This window comes from Halichoerus grypus, chromosome 2 (genome assembly GCF_964656455.1).
Source record: "Halichoerus grypus chromosome 2, mHalGry1.hap1.1, whole genome shotgun sequence".
Classification (NCBI taxonomy): Eukaryota; Metazoa; Chordata; class Mammalia; order Carnivora; family Phocidae; genus Halichoerus; species Halichoerus grypus.
Genome location: NC_135713.1, coordinates 118,215,831 through 118,235,375, shown reverse-complemented (window position 1 = coordinate 118,235,375; position 19,545 = coordinate 118,215,831). Strand labels below are relative to the sequence as shown.

The 19,545-nt window shown below is 42.3% G+C and overlaps 2 protein-coding genes across 2 annotated transcripts in view; both read right to left on the bottom strand.

Annotated features, from left to right (window-relative positions):
- Positions 1 to 14,726, bottom strand: part of LOC144381135 (protein diaphanous homolog 1-like) — a 52,419-nt gene extending 37,693 nt beyond the window's left edge. Inside the window, exon 1 of the mRNA XM_078067380.1 lies at positions 14,669 to 14,726. Coding sequence (XP_077923506.1) covers positions 14,669 to 14,711 — 43 coding nt within the window. The 5' untranslated portion in view covers positions 14,712 to 14,726. The remainder of the gene's footprint in view (positions 1 to 14,668) is intronic.
- A 388-nt stretch (positions 14,727 to 15,114) lies between these two features.
- The window catches only part of LOC118522903 (protein diaphanous homolog 1), a 42,348-nt gene continuing 37,917 nt past the window's right edge, over positions 15,115 to 19,545 (bottom strand). Inside the window, exons 14-17 of the mRNA XM_078067378.1 lie at positions 19,155 to 19,219; positions 17,616 to 17,795; positions 16,136 to 16,888; positions 15,115 to 15,282 (exon numbers count right to left, since the gene is read on the bottom strand). Of these exons, the coding sequence (XP_077923504.1) occupies positions 15,130 to 15,282; positions 16,136 to 16,888; positions 17,616 to 17,795; positions 19,155 to 19,219 (1,151 nt within the window). The 3' untranslated portion in view covers positions 15,115 to 15,129. The remainder of the gene's footprint in view (positions 15,283 to 16,135; positions 16,889 to 17,615; positions 17,796 to 19,154; positions 19,220 to 19,545) is intronic.

The window sequence follows — 19,545 nt, the reverse complement described above, 5'->3', positions numbered from 1 at the left end:
CTTTATGACTAAAAGAGAACACACGAGAAAAGTGGAGAAAGTGGAAACATGCTGAGAAATCTGTGGATCCAAGTCAGCAGCACCTTCCACTCACTTACATGAGGCAGCACAAATGTGTGAGCTTATCCAACATCCATGAAGAGAGATCAAGAGTACATACAATACATGTGAGCACAGAACCACAATAGGAAGTTAAAAAAAAAAAAAAAAGTGGGACTCTGGTACCAGTATAGTTCTCTCTGATATAAGATGGCCTTTGGGGAAGAGTCCTAGATACGGCCTTTGGGGAAGAGGCCTAGATCTTCCTAGCTTATCTAAAAGATCTGAACACTTATTAGTAAGATCCCCAGGAAATAACAAAGTTTCTGTGAGGGTAACATAGCTATGACATCACCAAGTCCTCCCAGCATACAATAAGCCATGTCCATTAAGCTCTATATGAGCTCTCTGATTCTGAGGAAAGGACAAAACAAGAGGTCCCTACCATGTCCTAATTTAAGAAAGTGCCCATGTGGAGGATTTCTACTTTATATTCCCCACAGCTATAATATACATGAGGGAAAAATTCAGCACCTCAAAGCCATTTGTAGGTATACACCATAGCAGGGAAAACCAGATTCCTATCATTGACCTCCTGGCCAAACAAATACCCATCTACTAAGTCCCACAGAACTAGGCAACCACGGATGTGCAAGCTTTAAGGAGAGATGGATAAACCTGAAGGACAAGAACAAAGCTGGACTGAATTCGAAAGTACAAAAACCAAGTGCTACGAGTTAGGAAGAAGGGAGCAAATAGAGTCTGAAAGGGTGGCACAAAAGCAGTATTAGAAATCTGGGCACTTCTCAAAACATTTGATCACTCTGACAAGAAGTCACTGAGTTTCTTATCCTTTCCCAGCACACCCAGGAAGGTGACTCAGTACAGGAGTGCTCAGGAAGAGATCAGCTTCAGGAATGTGGGTGAGGGTGGACTGGAAGGACAGACAGGGGACAGTAAGGCTAGAGGACAGGAGAAAAGGCATCAAAAGAAGGCACTAGGTATAAAACCTTTGCCTTTCTTTAAAGATATAAATAAGATCCACACATTGCAACTGGCTGACATTTTAAAATTCTCTTTTAACCTGTATGTTCATCTCATTTTTCCCCTGGAGATTTATTTGTTGAAAAAATTAGGACTGGTCACTGTGGAAATGCAGAGTGCTGGCCCAGTACTGCAAGAGTCCCTAGAAGGAGGCACCTCTGAACACGCCTGCCTTCGTGCCACTCCCTTCCCCTAAATGCTAGATTCTGAACCTAACAGATCTGGGATCAAATTCTGGCTTGGTATTTTCTTGCTATGAGATCTAAATAAACAAAGGACATATTAATTCTGTACTTTCAATTTCTCAGTTATAAATGAAGATACCACCTATTAGGCAGCACTGTTCCTATGATTGGAAAGAACAAATAATGACCTCCTACCACTCACAGCATCTGACATCAAACAGGTATTCTTGAATCAGACTGAGAAGGAGAAATACCTTCATCTTTTTCTAGGGGCTTGGAACAGTTTTAATCTTTGCTGTGTCTCACCTAAATCGCGAGTAAACTGCACATTTCTAAGCTATTTTCAGTAACAAAGGATCCTAGAAACACCCTCCATTTCAGTCAGGGTCCTGGGAGGGGAAGTAACAGGGTAAGAGCCTAACAAAGAGAACAGATGGAATAAATACCCAGCCCCCAGCCTGAGTCTGCAATGGCAGCAGCTGGTTTTCTTCGTCATACTGCTGTTTTTTTCCCTTCTTTGTTCCTAACGTGGAAGCCAGGAAAGGGTGGGGAAAGAGGGGGGAGAAGGGGTGGGGATGAGGGCAGGATCGTCATCCTGTTACTGAAAGTCACCTGATACTCTCCTCCAATCCCTAGTTTCTGACCTCACAATCTGGAACCTGAGCCAAAATAGCTCAACTGCGCACACCCCGTGGCTGAAAAGAAGAATGCAGAGTAAGAATGCAAGCAGAGTAGGAATGCAAGCAGAAGAGGAAAAGAGGGTGAGGAAAAGGGAGTCATTCTTCTTTGAAGGATTTCAGCAGTTTTTCTTTCCAAGAGGAAATTTAAACACACACATATCTTATATTCTAATTGAACAGATAACGAAAGGAACAATCACTGACTCTAAGAACAGAGTTGGGATTACCACAGGATCAGGAAGGAAAGATTCCATCCCATATTGCATACATACGGTTACCAAAGTCCTTCTCTTGTATAACTGGGGTTCCCTCACCCAAGGATGCTGAGAGAAGAACAAATAGCTCTTTAAATTGGAATCTGATTTTTCAAAGACAAGCAGGCTAGGATCATTATGAGGAGTGAAGTACAGATGCTGTCACCTGCTCTCTAGAACTGGAATATTAGCATTCTGCTTTGTAAACATTCATTTCTTAGGTCCAAGCACTTCTCTAAAAACCCCTTTTTGAAGCATCCTGGCCAATGGCAAACTTTCTTCTTAACCGTTTGTTCTTCCCATTAAAAAAATAAGATGACAGGGGCACCTGGATGGCTTAGTCAGTTAAGTGTCTGCCTTCAGTTCAGGTCATGATCCCAGGGTCCTGGGATCGAGCCCCAGGTAAGGCTCCCTGCTCAGTGGGGAGTATGCTTCTCCCTCTCCCTCTGCCATTTTCCTTGCTTGTGCTCTCTGGCTCTATCTCTCTGTCAAATAAATAAATAAAAATCTTAAAAAAACAAAACAGTAAGATGACCACATTATAGAGAAACTGAAGGAAAAGAAATCTAGCACCCTAACAAACTCTGTTAGAGTATTCTGGTATATTCCCTTCCAATCTTTTACTTCTGCACTTTTTCTGTAAAACACAATTGCCATGAGGGTTGTACATAATAGTATCCTGCTTTGGGGCGCCTGGGTGGCTCAGTCGTTAAGCGTCTGCCTTCAGCTCAGGTCATGATCCCAGGGTCCTGGGATCGAGTCCCACATCAGGCTCCCTGTTCGGCGGGAAGCCTGCTTCTCCCTCTCCCACTCGCCCTGCTTGTGTTCCTGCTCTTGCTATCTCTCTGTCTGTCAAATAAATAAATAAAATCTTTAAAAAAAAAAAAAAAAAAAATAATAGTATCCTGCTTTTCCTGACACTCTATCCTCAGCATTCTTCAAAAATGCTCTGAAGTCGATGTGCCGGAATTCTAAAACAGAACAGTTACAGTGTACTAAGTTCTACAGCAATTATCTCCAGAACAAAAACTGAGAAGAAAAAAATGAGGTAGGTCACCCCTTTCCTTTGAAGACCATATCCCTCTATGAAGTAGCATCCCTATGCTAGTGATACAAACCTCTGCTCCTGCTTGGGAATATAATGCCCAGAAGCAGGCCAGGTGTCCAGAAGGGCCCAGAGCAGAACATTTCAAGTCTCTCTTCTCAACACCACCATGGCTGGAAGGCTCCAGTAGGAATTGCCATACATTTAGAGTTGGTATATTCAATCATTTATTACATAAGAGAGTTTGCAGGGAAAACAAGGAGAAGAAGAGGATACACAGGCATGCTAAGTTGCTGCAGCTAGCGTTTCAAAAAAGGGACATTATTTCATTACCATATTTTTGGTTTCATCCTAGTCTTCCTTAGAAAAGTGATGCACGCTTATTGAAAAATTTAGGATTTTTTTTTTTTTAATGAGGAAGATCTCTATGTACTGATATGAAAAATCCCCATGACATAGAAGGTACAGAACAATACAGATAGTATGTTACCTTTTGGTAAGGGGAGGGAGGATACGAATCTCTATCAGTATTTGCTTACAATTGAGTTTTTTAAAAAACATTAAAAGCGAGGCGCCTGGGTGGCTCAGTCAGTTAAAACATCTGCCTTCGGCTCGGGTCATGATCCTGGGGTCCTGGGATCGAGTCCTGCATCAGGCTCCCTGCTCCACAGGGAGCCTGCTTCTCCCTCTTCCTCTGCCCCTCCACCCGCTTGTGCTCTCTTTCTCTCAAATAAATAAATAAAATCTTAAAACAAAACATTAAAAGCATAATCAAGAAACAAACAAAAACAATGACCTCTAAGGGTGGGGGGGAGCGCTGGGATGGGTTAACACTACGGTGGCAATAAGCGTTCTTTATACCATCTTGACTTTTCAACTACCTAGATTACCTATGCAGAGAAACAGGTAACAGAGAAGCAAAAAAGCCCAGAGGAATCACCTTGTGGTGGAGAAATGCTCCCATACTTACAGAAAAGTTAAGTTCAAATCCAACAATTCCTAAAGCATATAATGGATGCTGAGAATAGTGCTGTTCCCTTGAGGCAGCTGCTTTGGGCTCCAGTAAGTAGCAGCCTGAGAGCACTGGATCACTCACTCTCCTGCTTATCCCAAAGCCCAGCTCTGCTCTTGACATTGCCTAGAGATCCCATTTCTCCTCCTCCATACATCTCCGATCCCTACTCTGCATGGTGAGGGACTAACTGAACAAGAACAAGAGTTACATTTGCACAGCTGAAGCCCCTTTATCATGATTTGGACATCCTGATCTCACACAACTCCATCTTTGTTGTACAACTCGAGAGATCTCCCATCATCTGCCCTCCACCCATCCTCTCCAGCCTCATCAGTCTCTAAGTGGTTCCCAGCTACTTCACAGACTCCAGACAACTTCTTCAGAACATCCTTCAAAGATGCCTAACGAGACCTGGCCAAGAAGATGGCAAGAGAAGAATTTTGTAAAAACAAGTGCCCCTGAAGTAGAGCCTCCAAAATGTTAGCAGTCAATAGAAAATGTCAGATTGCCCGCTAAATGATCTTGTAGGATCTCCATAAAAACAAGGATAATACTTATCCAATGCCTACTCTCAGAAAGACATCAAATGTTATCACGAGATAAAGCAGAGCAGCTTCCAGACCATGGCAGAGAGGAGGAAGACAATGAGCAGAAAATGGAAAAAGAACTAAAAACGGAAGCCGTGGATCAAGCCAGGTTACTGTACCTACCACAAACTTACATGAGGTACTTATAGAAACCTCTCTTCCTACAGTCCCTGCAACTTCGACTCTGGAGGAACAGCCCAAGAATTTATACCTTTAACAAGCTCCTTATATAATCCTTATACACACTAAAGTTGGGAATTACTGACAGAAACAGACATGTAAGTGTAGGGACTGACTTCAAGATGACAGAAATTTATACAATACTGATACCCTTCTGTTTGGTTGAAGCCTCAGACAAGGCCATTTAAAAGTCATTTTATCAGATATCAAATCTGAAATCTGCAGATAATGCTGGATGGTACCATGGGCTTAAAAGATACAGTTTCAGTCTATGCAGGTCAAGAAGAGTACTACAGGCACACATTGAAGTTTGCATAGTTAGAAAGAGGCTCTAAAACTGGGATTATCTTGGGATAGTTAGGAGTTAACAAATGATACAAAAGGGCTGACAGTAAAAACCTTTCTGCACCAGCAAACTCTACCCAAGGTAGGTCAGGCAATTCCCTCAAGGAAACGAATTCAGTATATGGTCTCTGGGAAGTTATGTGTTTATCATCAGCAGGGAGTTCTATTATGTGCTTCAAGTAGCTATTCAGTAGAGACAGAGATGGGATTAGGAATATGTATATCATGGGGTTACAAATATGTATATAACGAACTACCAAGCTGGTAAAAAACAATTTTCTCTTTAAGCACTTTAAAAGGAAGGTTATGCTTTCATGAAGTTATCAGACTAAAACAAAAAGGAAAACATTCTCCAGCCTCTGTGCCCTCCAAAAAATACAAACGTTGCTCCTATTAAAGATACTAGCTGCAAGGGGGGAAGGACCGTTTTGGAAAACAGCAAACTACACCTTCCTGACGTAATTTTACTGATCAGTCCTCCAAATGAATTTCCTGACAGATAGAGGGCAGCATACCATGCAGTTGGTATTTGAAACCAAAGGAGGTTGTCTCTCTCTAACGTGACTGCATCACTCCCAGACGTAACAATGACACATCTAAAACAGAAGAGATCCATGTGCCATCTGGTGGTGAAAAGGAGAAAGTGCACACTACAGATATATCAAATTCCTCCAGTTTAGAAAGAATTAAAGTTTAATTATCTTTATCTGATGACACCCTTCCTAAATCTCCACCAGTAAGTCTTCTGTGGAAACTAAACGAGCAACCTTCATGCAAAAGTTTTACAGTTTTGCATCAGTGTAGCTCTTTACCCCCAAACACTAGTTGTAAACAAGCAGCAATTTCTAATGCCTGACCTCAGTGCAGGGAAAAAGAATGAAACTCAGACCAAAAGAAAGAAAACATTACAAGAATTTTTTAGCAAAAAATCAAAAAAAAAGTTTCAGCTGATGAACAGGTAACACCAAACACAGCTTATGCAAGCAAAACAAAGAAAAAAAACATAACAAGACCAGAAGTTTCAAAGTAAGAGCTAAATCTTTAGGTTAATCTGTCTCATTTTATAGATGAGGAAAGAGTCAAGGCATGAAGGAAAATTCTGGTGCAATCTCATTAATGGTCAGATTAAAACAAGGTATCAGTTTCCCCTATCAGATGTTACAATAAGTAATTTTTTTTTTTAAGATTTTATTTATTTGACACAGAGAGAGAAAGCAAGAGAGTGGCAGGGGGAGAAGGAGAAGCAGACTCCCTGCTGAGCAGGGAGCCCGTCTCGATCCCAGGACCCGGAGATCACAACCTGAGCCAAAAGCAGACGCTTAACCGCCTGAGCCACCCAGGCACCCAGTAATTTCTTATTTTTGATGGAAGGGTAAATTGGTACAATCCTATACCCAGCAATATGGGTCCCAAAATTTTATTTTTAAGAATTCACTATGCAGAAATGCAAGAATACAGAGATAAATATGATTTTTCCTGCAGCACTGCTTATAATATAAAAATGGTAACTTCTCAGTAAGGGATCAACTGTATACATTTACATTGCATTTGAAAAAATACAACTATCCATCAGAGGGGTGCCTAGGTGGCTCAGTCGGTTAACCGTCTGATTCTTGATTTCAGCTCAGGTCATGATCTCAGGGTCCTGGGATCAAGCCCCGCATGGGGCTCTGCACTCAGCAGGGAGTCTGCTTGAGATTCTCTCTCTCCATCTCCCTCTGCCCTCCCCACACTGTGCTCACTCTTTCTCTCTCTACAATAAATAAATCTTAAAAAAAAAAGTACATAACTATCCATTAGAAATAATGGGGTACATCTCTATGTTATGATAGCAAGAGGTGCTAAATCATGTTAAGCAAAATGCAAAATGTATATCTACCACATGGGATCACAAAGATTACATTAAAAATATGTGTATACTCTCATATTTCTGTCATTTTATCTTTATTCTCCTGCCCCTTAAATTTCCAGTAAGGTTCTATGAAAATTTCCCACATTTCCCCACAAAAGAAAAGGATTTCGTTCATTCCTTTATTAGAATAACACATGCAGGTGAAAGGTATGTTAACCACGGTCACTCCAGGCAAGGAGAGGGAGATTTTTTAATTTTATATTTTTAATGTACTCTATGCATTTGTTGAAACGAAGTACAGGAACTGGCTTAAACAGGACCATGGTAAGAGAGAGGAAGATAGAGAGTGGGCACAGTAATGGTGGAAGTTCACAGAAGTGCCTTTTCCAATGGCTTCAGTTTTCTCAGTGAAGTAGGAGGAAGACATGCTCAACTGAGAATGAAGATGAAGGAGGAGTTGGGTCTTTGAAGACAGAAAACGTGAAATAATAATTTAGGAGAATGGGAAGCTGAACAGACTCGTAATGTTTAATATCCGATTGCCTGGCAGGATCGAGGGGCATGTCACAATGCAAACTGAGCAGATGGGAGCCAGAAGCAAGAACGGCCAGTGAGGTAGGAGAATAAGTAACAGCGCCTGCTGCCCTGAAAGCCAAGTGGAGAAAGTCTATCCAGGAGGACCAGGTGTTTGTTGTTTTTTCTCAGCCACATTCACTTGCACAGCTACCTGTGCAGGGTGCAGAGAGACTGTCGTTTTGCCCATCAACTATGATGAAATCAGAGAGAAGTAATGGAAGGGGAAAACACCGAAGACAGTGATTATTATCATGACTAACCACGGAATTTTAGCTGAGGAGGAGAGTGAAGTCATCAAGGAGAAACACAGTGAAAGGTGGTAGGACAAATGGACTGGATGTCTCAGTGGGGCTGGAGGACTGCGGCAGTCGGTCCTAAAGAGAGAGACGTAAAAAGCTAGAACATGGGTGGCATGAAGTTAAGATTGGAGAAAGACTGCAGTTGAATGGGTGAGGTAAGGGAGAGGACAAAATCACTGGAAAAGAACAATTCAAGGAACTGTGAAGCCAGCATATTGGTAGGATTATGACCCTTTCGTGTAGAAATTGCTAAGAACTAAGGTGGAAGTGGTCGTGGAGTACCGCCAAAAGAGGCCACAGCTAACCTGGCTAAGGAATAAGGAATAGCTCGGGATGTCAGTAGATGACCGGCACTAAGTGATGTCATTTGATGTCATGAGATACAAAATTATGGGCGTTTAGCAAAGAGAAAGGTGGAATGATCTGAAAGTGGCAATAAACAACAATGAGGACATCTACACCATCTCTGGGTCCAAGTCCATTGGGATGAGGTTTATGGGAGAAAAAAACCCACCGCACTCAAGGGCAAGAAGGAAAGCAGTGTTGAGGGAAAGCCAGGTCTCTTTTAGATCAACAAGGTGAAGTTGATGTCAGAGGAGATTTTTCTAGTAATGGAACATGAATTCCAGAGGGCACAAAGAAGAGGATCACAGGGAAAAGAAAAAAGACCCTCCAATCTGGGGGGAAAGAAGGGCTTGCTTCCCTACCACAGGCTCCTCTTGAAGCCTGAACCAACTCAGGGAGGATCAGAGAGGGAGACTGAATAGGAGATAGAAAGAGCTTTATGAAAAAAAGCAAAAAAAAAAGAGCTTTATGGGGATTCAAGTATGGGGTATGAGGGTGACCTGGAAGTCTGGGGCTCCCTATAGGAAGTAATATAAACCAAGATAAATAAACTAATATTAGATCCAATGAATCCAAGGCAAATAGTGATGGAAAGGTTGGGAGTAGAGATGGGTATGTGTGGGGGGGGGTAGGTTATTTTTTATACCCCTGATGATGGGGAGAGGACAATCCAAATACACAGGGCTCCTCATAACCCCAGGTGATAGGAGTAGATTTAGGTCTTTTATTTTTTTTTAGACAGAGAGAGTGTGCATGTGCACTCGTGCAAGCAGGAGATTGGGGGGGTGGGCAGAGGGAGAGGGAAAGAGAGAATTTTTTTTTAAAAAAGATTTTATTTGACAGAGAGAGAGAGACACAGTGAGAGAGGGAACACAAGCAGGGGGAGTGGGAGAGGGAGAAGCAGGCCTCCCGCTGAGCAGGGAGCCTGATGCGGGGCTCGATCCCGGGACCCTGGGATCATGACCTGAGCCGAAGGCAGACGCTTAATGACCAAGCCACCCAGGTGCCCCAAGAGAGAATCTTAAGCAGGCCCCACGCTGGGCACAATCTCACAACCCTGAGTTCATGACCTGAGCTGAAATCAAGAGTCGGACACTTAACTGACTGAGCAAATTCAGGTGCCATGGATTTAAGTTTTTTAAATCCCAAGGAAGTACCATCTGATATAATGGAACTTCCCAAACACTTTGCACTAATAGTCTGATCCTACTCAGAACCCAAGAAAATTAGTAATTAAAAGACAACAAGCCCAACAAATATTCACTTGAATAGCACACATCCTTATCCTATACACTTGAGAGGAGTAAGGAACTGATGGAACGGACATCTTTCTGTCAAGAGACTCACTGAGTAAGGTGGAGCATGTTGAGCTCTAACAAAATCTTGTTTCAAGGGGTTAAAGTTGCAGAAACTAAAGATTCACTTGTAGGCTTCCTGATGAAGATCCAACCGAAGGAGTGCCACCTAGTGGACAAAAGAGGATCACAGGGAAAAGAAAAAAGACCCTTCAATCTGGGGGGAAAGAAGGGATTGCTTCCCCACCACAGGCTCCTCTTGAAGCCTGAACCAACAAAGCTCTGGGAGAGCAACAGATGGTTGTTGCCAACAGTTCTGACTTATGGGACAAGAGCACAAACCTTGGGATCTTGACGCACAGTCAAATCCTAACTAGAATACGGTTATCATTTATGAAATTCTTAGCTCCTGGTCAAGATCTTACTTTTTAGCCAGAGTTCTTTCTAAGTTACTGCTGAAAATCACTTGGAGAACTGTTCTGATTCTCAGAGTTCCCACAATGCACCTCATACTTTAACAGGGAGAGGGTCTAACACTACATATTGGCCAATGCACACCTACTGAGGGTAACTAACTTGTGGATCTTACAAGCGCAAAAGGTTTTTGGAAGGAATAAACCTAAAAAGGAAAATGCCACTGTACTTAGGACAACAGTTATCATTTCCCACACAGTTTCAAGAGATACTATTTTTCATGAGATCATGTCATCAACAAGAGTCAGAGTTAAAAGAAAAGCTGAATGAAAAACCAGTTATTTTATTCATACAAATAATGACCTCAATCACCACAGTGATGAAAATGTTCCCCAGAAAAGTTTGAAAAAAAAATTAGTTTAACTACTGAGCATGTTCCCAAGGAATTCAAGAGAGAGAGTCAACAAAGAGACTATGATAAAAGACTCCTTGCTGATCACCATAATGATGGTGAGAAAGTGAAAAGAACTCCCAAGTTTTATAGTACTGCCTATCAGGTCTGAATTCATAATATTCCCTGACAAAGAATAAATTGATGGAGTAAATCTGTGATTTATAGGAAGTCAAGAGTTCAAAAACAAGGGACTAATCCTTAAGAGAGAAAAATGTGTAAGAGAATCTGTAGTATACATAGGAAGACTGGTTCCTCTCTCTGGGCCCTTCTCTTATTAAAAAGGCTCACATCTTCCTGAACCATAATGATGCAGTGGCTGGAGAACCATGACTAGAGGAGGCAGATGTAGAGAGTAAGGTGGGTGTTCTCTCTAATGTCCGTTCCTGGAGTAGATATACAGGAAGTTTTGGGTATCAGTAAAATATAAGGGGGATACAGCCATGTCTAACAGATAACAGAGACTTGTGTTTAGCAAGTGAGAGAGGAAATAATGCAACATTATGAAAACCTCCTGTCCAAATAACTTCCTCATCAAGTCTGGCAACTATTGGCCTGAAATCATCTAAGTAGAACTTCCACTACACTAGATAAGCAGGCCTTATTTCTCCAGCTGGGTTCGTTTTGCTACAGTTGAATGTACTAGAATCAGAACATATTTCCTCTTCCTCAACCCTAAATATCCAGCATTTCACCTACTTTCCCTAATCTGCTGTTCCTTTTTTGTACTAAGAGTCACTGCCAGTTCAAGGACTGAAAGAGAAGTGCCTGAATGAATGAAGTGGTTGCAAAAGCCAGCATATCCCCTTCTTTCATCTTTTGTCTGGATTTAAGCCCTCAGAAGTTCTTAGGACAGACACATATGCTTCTGGGAAGCAGAGGGCTAGAGCAAGGACTTTGGAGTCACACACTCCACAGTCTGAATCCTGGCTCTGGCACTTACGATACAGCCTAGGAAAAGTTATTCAAGCTGTGTCTCTAATTCTTTATCTGAAGGACAGAATATTTATGGAGTGGTAATGAGTATTCATCTATCATTTAACTATATCATCAATATTAAGACTATGAATAAGAGACTTGGAAACTGAAACTGGTTACCTACTTGAAAAACAGGATTAAGGATAAAGATCTTCTGAAATTTTATACTGGACATGCTTAAAGTAGCAGAAGCAAAAGCAACCTTGCTTTCATACTGAGATGTGGGTCCTCTGAGCGCTCACCTCTGAAGTTGCTAAAGCTTGAATTTCCTTACCTGATAAACTTTAAGAACCCCAAAGCCTTTTTTACTGAAGTGTTTCTGGGTTGTTGTGAGCAAGGGGGCTATCGGGAAGTCTGCACTGAGTTTGCCAGCCTGAGCACCAAGAGAAGTTGTTCAAAACCACATCAAGAAAGACAAAGGCAAATTAGTCAGCATGATCACAGTGGGAGTTACACATGGCATGGGGTCCCCACAGAGCACTTCTGGCTGCCACCGGAGGCCCGTGCAGATGGTATTAAAGCAACTATTTTGTTCCCAAGAGACACATTCAACAAACCCCAACATTCTAATACCTCTTGCATCACCACAGATTTATAGACTAAAACAAAGGAAAAGAAAGCAGGTAAAGAGCCGCACCTGGGTGGCTCAGTCGTTAGGCGTCTGCCTTTGGCTCAGGTCATGATCCCAGGGTCCTGGGATCGAGTCCCGCATCAGGCTCCCTGCTTGGCGGGAAGCCTGTTTCTCCCTCTCCCACTCCCCCTGCTTGTGTTCCCTCTCTCGCTGTGTCTCTCTCTGTCAAATACATAAATAAATCTTAAAAAAAAAAAAAAAAAAAAAAAGGGCGCCTGGGTGGCTCAGATGGTTAAGCGTCTGCCTTCAGCTCAGGTCATGATCCCAGAGTCCTGGGATCGAGTCCCGCATTGGGCTCCCTGCTCCTTGGGAGCCTCCTTCTCCCTCTGCATCTCTCTCTCTCTCTCTCATGAATAAATAAAATCTTAAAAAAAAAAAAAAAGAAAGCAGGTAAAGAGAGAAGGAAAAAATAAATCAGACATTAAAGTCAGGAAAACATTAAAAATCCAAAGAAGAAAGAATTTTTAAAAGGGGGAGGGAGTTCTTATTTGGGGGCGGAAATGAATGATAACAAGACACAGCAATGGCTACAAGCAGCAGGGAAGTTCTGTGGCATCTGAGTGCTGTGGGTCACTCAGAGTTGGGTAAACAGTAAATACTCAGGATTATGCTTGACAGAAAATTAAATCATTGAGATTTAGAATGTCTGGAAAATTGCTCATGATTTCGTAATTTTCGAGGACAATTTTCGTGTTCCCTAATGGAAAAACGAGGAAATTAAGACAGAGTGCCAATTTAATACCTGGAATGCTAACTGAAGCTAAAGATATTTAAAGACTAGCTAGGAATTTCCTTCATCACAAGAGCAGCAATCTAGTAGTGCGGACTATTACTACCTGAAAATCAATACTCCACTAAACTAAATCAACTAAGTCATACTCATTTTTTTTTTCAGATTAAGATACAGAGTTTTCTAAGAATAATTTGGGTGGGCGGGGGGGGGGAGAGCCAAGGCTGGCAGAAAGTTAAAACCTTCAAATGAAAAGAAAGTAGTTTCCAGGGCAGAATCTGAGAGCTAAAGGAGCATTAAAAAGTGTGGTTACACTGCTGAAAATGACAAAAGATGAGATATGGTCTTGCTTGGGTATTTTTAAAACACTATCAATTCACAGTGGGAATAAAATGCCAAGGAAAACCACGAAAGTGCAGAAAACCTCACTATAATCACTAGTAATACAAATGTACAGAGGAAGGGGGTGGCTGAGGCGGGAGGAAAGACGCCTGGCCGGTGTGCAGGTGCAGTGGTGCTCAGGGCACAGCTGAGAGAACGGGACCTATGCCACAGGCCAACACAGGGGTAGATTCTGTGAACCTACAAATTAGGAAATCATTTGATTTTGAGTTTCTCTGTCAACTAATCGTCGCTGATATACCAGAATAGCCTAAGTGGTCATTATCATGGGATTTTTCACTAAGCAGGTGGAAGTCAACCCCTTGGCTGCACTTTAGTTCAGCAGATGACAGTTATTCTAGAGTACAAGGCCACTCTGCCCTGAGTGAAAGGCAAGAGGTCACGCCTGAGGCAGCGATCTTATGCTCTCAGATAGACACACCTAACTAGGGGCCACCAAGGGCTCCTAGCAGTGTTAGGCTCCTTAACAGAACAAAGTGCAGCCTGCTTCCATCAGTTCACTTAAGGAAAAAAATAAGTGCTTATTTACTGGGGGTAGGGGAAGGGCAGACAGAAAAGGGGGAAATGCTCAAAAGTTGCACTTAATTTTCATCACTAGGGTCAAAATACACCTCTAAGGAAACAAAAAAAAAAGCTCTAAGATGGAAATACAAAATTATTAGGCTATAACTGTCATTAAATTCAAATACTGTATCCCTCGGGGGAAAAAACTACAAGTGCCCCGTCCCAAAGCAGCACAAAACCACAAGAATTAGGAAGTGAAGAAAGAAGAGGGCAAAACAGATCAGCTCTTCCAGAACAAAGGGGAAGATATGAAGGTGAAGAAGAAAAGCAAGAATTTATTAAAAAAAAAAAAAAAAAAGACAAGGACCAGAAGACAAGATCCCTGGATCTGGTCATTTAACCTTGGGCAAGTTACCCATATTCAGTTCAAGCATGCTACAGAATGGAGATAATACACAACCTGCTTATCTCTTAAGGCTTCTTGGCAGGTCCAAGAAATAATATGTGTTAAAGCACTTGGAAGACTATAAAACACAACAGTAATGTAAGGTCATGGTATTAAAATACTTAAGGTGTCCCTCGCCTTCCAAAGAAAGAACAACTATATGGCAGCTTCGACTTAAAACAACTGTCTATGCTGTCAGTTAAACATCTCAGCTACTGGTCCTTCTAGACTCTTAAAAAAAAAAGAGAGAGAGAGAAGATAAATCAATCCCCGATCTCATCTCAGTTTTCTAAAGAGAAATTCCTTTACATCTGTTACATCTTTTCTCTAGTGTTCAAGATACCCAATTAAAAGGCTCTTCTGTATTCTTACCTTTTGAGGCTGGAGGAGCAAAGGGCCAGGCAGAGAAAAGCATCAGATATTGAAAAGAAATGGAAGAAAAGAAAAAAAATCACACATGGTTGTTATTGTAGAGTCACTCAACCACCTAACCTGTGAAAGACTGGCCCAACCCTTATTAAGTTTGTAGGTCTGGGATGGCACCTTAAAGACAGTGCCAGAATCCGTTCAAGAGTATTATCAAAATGGGCCCATAATGAGCTTCATGTCACCTTAATCTCATATCCCCAACATGTTATACTGATAAAAAATACCTACATGCCAAAAAATTGGGGAAGAAAAATACCAAAATGCAACAGTTTTCTTTCCCAACCCCAGCGTCCCCAGAATAAAAAATATCTTAATTTCTTCCGAATGGGAAAAACCACCTCTCTTCAACCCTCACTCAGGGAAGGGAAAGGAATGGGAGACTCACTTAAAGGATACTCTAAGTCCTATACTGGACCTGTGCATGAAAGAGGAAGGTACTCACTCTTGGTCTGGGCAGAAAAGGTCAAAGTAAGTTTGGCGAAAAGTTCATTGTTCTCAAAGCGGTCCTCCTTCGCCTTTGTCCAGAAGCAGTCCTGGGACAGGTCCTCAGCAACAAACTGTGCATACGGGCAGGGTGTTAAGAGTTACTAACCGGAGCCCTGTACTTTCCATCCTAGACAACTGACTAAGATGCAGAAGAGGTGGGTGGTGGTTCTGAGCAATGACTTACTAGAGTAAGACTAACCGGAGACACACAAGAGCTGTGCTCTGCATGGAAGGATCCGGACATAGTGCTCCCAGTTCATTCAAGAGCTAGGTTCACTTATGCTACTTATCCTCCTTCTAACCTCACATCCTCTAATTTTAGAAGTATTGAGGTTGTGTTTCACATCTTCCCTTGTTCTACATTATATTCTCCCCATCAATTTGGCTAACTGACATACTTGTTCATTTTACAAGTAAATCCTTAAGCTCCTTTAACTTGGTTTCTGGAAGCAGAAGGCCAAAGCAGAATCACAGGGGCATCGAACAGAGTGGAAACAATACTGTGCTATGCACACATGTCCTCTGTAGCTCATTTATGGGGAAGAGGTAGGAGGGTGTATCCATAAATCCACAACTTTCAGATCAGCACTATTATCAACAGCTTGCAGACTGGTGAAATGACTATTATCAAACTGTGGGTTACCGTGGCACTCATACCCTCAGAGAAAAGGCCAAAAACATTAACTTAAGGATATGTTTAGGTTTTGTAGCAGAGTAGAGGGCTCAAAGAATTCTCCAAAGTGATGTCTGGTACACAGAAGATGCCTAATTTGTGCTGAGTAAACGTAAGTGTGAGTGCAACCTGAAGACAGACAGATGCTAGCCATAAGAAACAGAAGCCCACCAGGGCACAAAATACAAAGTAGGAGACTAAACTGGCTTCTTAAGATATCTATTGAGGAAAAAATGGACAGAAATTCTCACCTTGGACCAGTTTGGCCTCCGGAGTTGCACCTCTGGCTTATAAAGCTTCTTTGGGGTTAATCCAAATGGCAGAACTGGGGCTGCAGGAACTCCAAATCCAAAAGGGGGAGGTGGAGGCATACCCATTCCGGGTGGAGGTGGAGGAATTCCAGGACCGCCAGGAAATGGAGGGGGTGGAGGGATTCCAGGACCACCAGGAAGAGGAGGAGGGGGAGGTGGCATTCCTGCTCCTCCTGGCAAGGGAGGAGGGGGTGGGGGCATGCCAGTACCCCCAGGCAAAGGAGGGGGTGGGGGGATACCAGTACCCCCAGGCAAAGGAGGAGGTGGGGGGATGCCAGCACCCCCAGGCAAAGGATGTGGTAAGGAGATGCCAGCACTCCCAGGCAAAGGAGGGGGTGGGGGGATACCAGCACCCTCAAGCAAAGGGGGTGGTACAGGGATGCCAACACTCCCAGGCAAAGGAGGGGGTGGGGGGATGGCAGCACCCTCAGGCAAAGGAGGGGGTGGGGGGATATAAGCACTCCCAGGCAAAGGAGGGGGTGGTGGTGGAGGAGGAATGGTATCACCTCCAGGAAGAGGAAGTGGGGTGGGTATGCTAAGGTCTCCTGGTAAAGGAGGGGCTGGGGGTGGAGTAACAGTGCCAGGAGCGGGGGGAACAGTAGCACTGCTAGGAGGGGCTACAGCAGTAACTGCAGCAGAGAGAGAAGTCATTTCTTTCTTGGCATCTTCCAGTTCCTTGGACAGCTTGGCAACCTAGAGGAAAAACATCAATGGAAGTATTCTTCACTCCACTTCAGGGACCACTGGGGTTGGAAAGGACCTAAAAAACTACTTAATCCAGAGTTTTCTTTTTACACATGAAGACATTGAAAGGAGTCAGACTGATGAAATGATTCACCTAAAGTCACATTGATATTTAGTGGCAGAGCCAAGACTAGAATTCAGGTCTTCATGTTCTTAGTTCAGCATGCTTTGCATTAAAAAGGCAAATTCAACCTTTATGTTAAATTCTCCCTTTAATTAAAAAATGCAAAGTTCAAGTAAATCAAATATTCTAGTGAGATAAGCACATAAGTAATCAAGTTATCAGATGTCACAGATCATTTAAATAACTGTAACTGCAAAGAGAGTATGGACATTAATCTGTCCAGTAAAGTAAGAGAAAATCAGCAAATATATGAAGAGTTTTTTTGGATTTTACTCCTGAATTTATGAGATGACTTAGTTTTATTTCTGGGTAGTACTGTGACTCCTTTTACTCTATATTGTTCGTATTTTCCAAATTTTCTATCTTGTGTGTTACCTCAAAATGAAACAAAAAACAGTAAATGATTTTTAAAATATGCATCATTTAACTAGATCACCTATTGGTAGCTAAACCTTCCCTAGGAGTAAGATGACTGACTCCTGCTGCAAGACAGGCCCATCATGAGCTGCCGATGGCTTAGAGGTCACTCTACCTTCCCTGATCAAACATTACCTCTCCTGTGAGCTGAGACACCTCTGCTTCCAAGTCCTGTTTCTCTGTGGCAATCTGCTGCTTTTCAGAATTCAAGGCATCCTTTTCTCCCTGAAGATCCTGGAGCTTCTGCTCAAAGTCGCTCTCCATCTTTTTCATTTCTACCTGTAGCTCATGTCGGGCTGTTAACTCTGAGTCCAACTAAAGGAGAAAGGAATTAGGCTCCTAGTAAGCTCTCCAGGAAGAAGCAGAGTGTTATCCCCCCAAATTCACTGTTCTGTCCCAAGCCTTTACAGAGCTCACTTTCCTAGGAAATGCCAGGGAAAAAAGACCACCATAATTTCGAACTCAAAATCAAAGTTAAAGTAGAGGGAACCAGGGATCATTTCCAGTCTATCTAATTTGGGGAGTTCTAAAAACAAACAAAACAACCTAAGACAAATACTGTATGATTTCACTTATATGTGGAATTTTAAAAAACAAAACAAATGAAAAAACAAAAAAAGCAGAAATGAACTGATAAATACAGAGAACACAGAGGTGTTTGCCAGAGGGAAAGGGGGTGGGGGATGGGCAAAATGGGTGAGGGGGGAGTGGAAGGTACAGGCTTTCAGTTATGGCGTAAGTCACGGGGATGAAAGGTACAGCACAGGGAATACAGTGAACGGTACTGTAATACTGTTGTATGGTGACAGACGGTAGCTACACTTGTGGAGAGCACAGCATAATGTATAGAGTTGTCGAATCACTATGTTGTGCCCCTAAAACTAATCTAACATTGTATGTCAACTGTATTTGGATTAAAAAACAAATAACAAACAGGGTGCCTGGGTGGCTCAGTCGGTCAGGCATCTGACTCTTGACTGCAGCTCAGGTCATGATCTCAGGGTCGTGAGACAGAGCCCCACATCAGGCTCTGTGCTCAGCAGAGTCTGCTTAAGATTCTCTTCCTCTCCCTCTGCTGCTCCCCTCCACCCCCAACCCCACACTTGCACTCTCTCTGTAAAAAAAAAAAAAAAAAAAAAGGCAAAACGACAACAAACCTAAAATTTTTAAAGAAATTTCACATTGTTAAGACGTTTACACCAGAGCAGCTATGGTGTACAATCCCAGCAGCCTCTAGGAGCAAAACTCTATCAATCACAACAGAAGTCCTAACAACTGAAGAGAAAAAAAGAATTCAGACATACTCCAGTCCCTGTTGTTCTAGGGATAAGAGGCCTGAGATGCCAGCCAAACCGCAAGAGCTGTCACTGTTAGACATGAGAGTCATCTTTCGTTCCTGTCCCTACCCAGGGGCTCAAGAACTGCATACCACTAACTCCTCAGGATCACATCCATATTAGTTTCTTTTTTTTTTTTTTTTTTCACATCCATATTAGTTTCTCCAGTGACAAACCTATACCAGAAAGGTTTCCCCTAGGAACTGCTACTGGGTGCTGAATGCTTGGAAAGTATCACAGGTAACAGTTTCACATGTCAGAAAAAAATCATAATCCTTAAAAAGAAAAAAAAAGAAAGAAAGAAAGGCCTTCCATTTTTTTGATCTCTTACACACACCTTTTTTTCCAGTTCTGTAGCTTTGGCTTCAGATTTCTCCACCTTTGTTTTATCAATCATTTGATCTGAAAAGAAAGTCAGTAAGTAAAGCTCCCAATTCTCTTGTCTTTCCCACTACCTACACCCTTCAATATAACCAAAGGGCAGTCTTTTGTCCATTTGCTTATTTTTATTATCCTTCTTAATTTTCTGCTCTAGACAAAGAAATGAATCTTTCAGTTAAGTTCAACATGCAATTTCTGAGTGCCTGTTATATAGTAAGGCCACCATGCTGGATGGCCTGGAGAGTGCCTACAAGTGGTACTTAAGAATGTCTGAGACCAGCAGGAATCACAGATAATAGGTAAAGTCCCTTCAAAAGGTGGGGTTTGAGTAGGGGTAAATTTTTAGA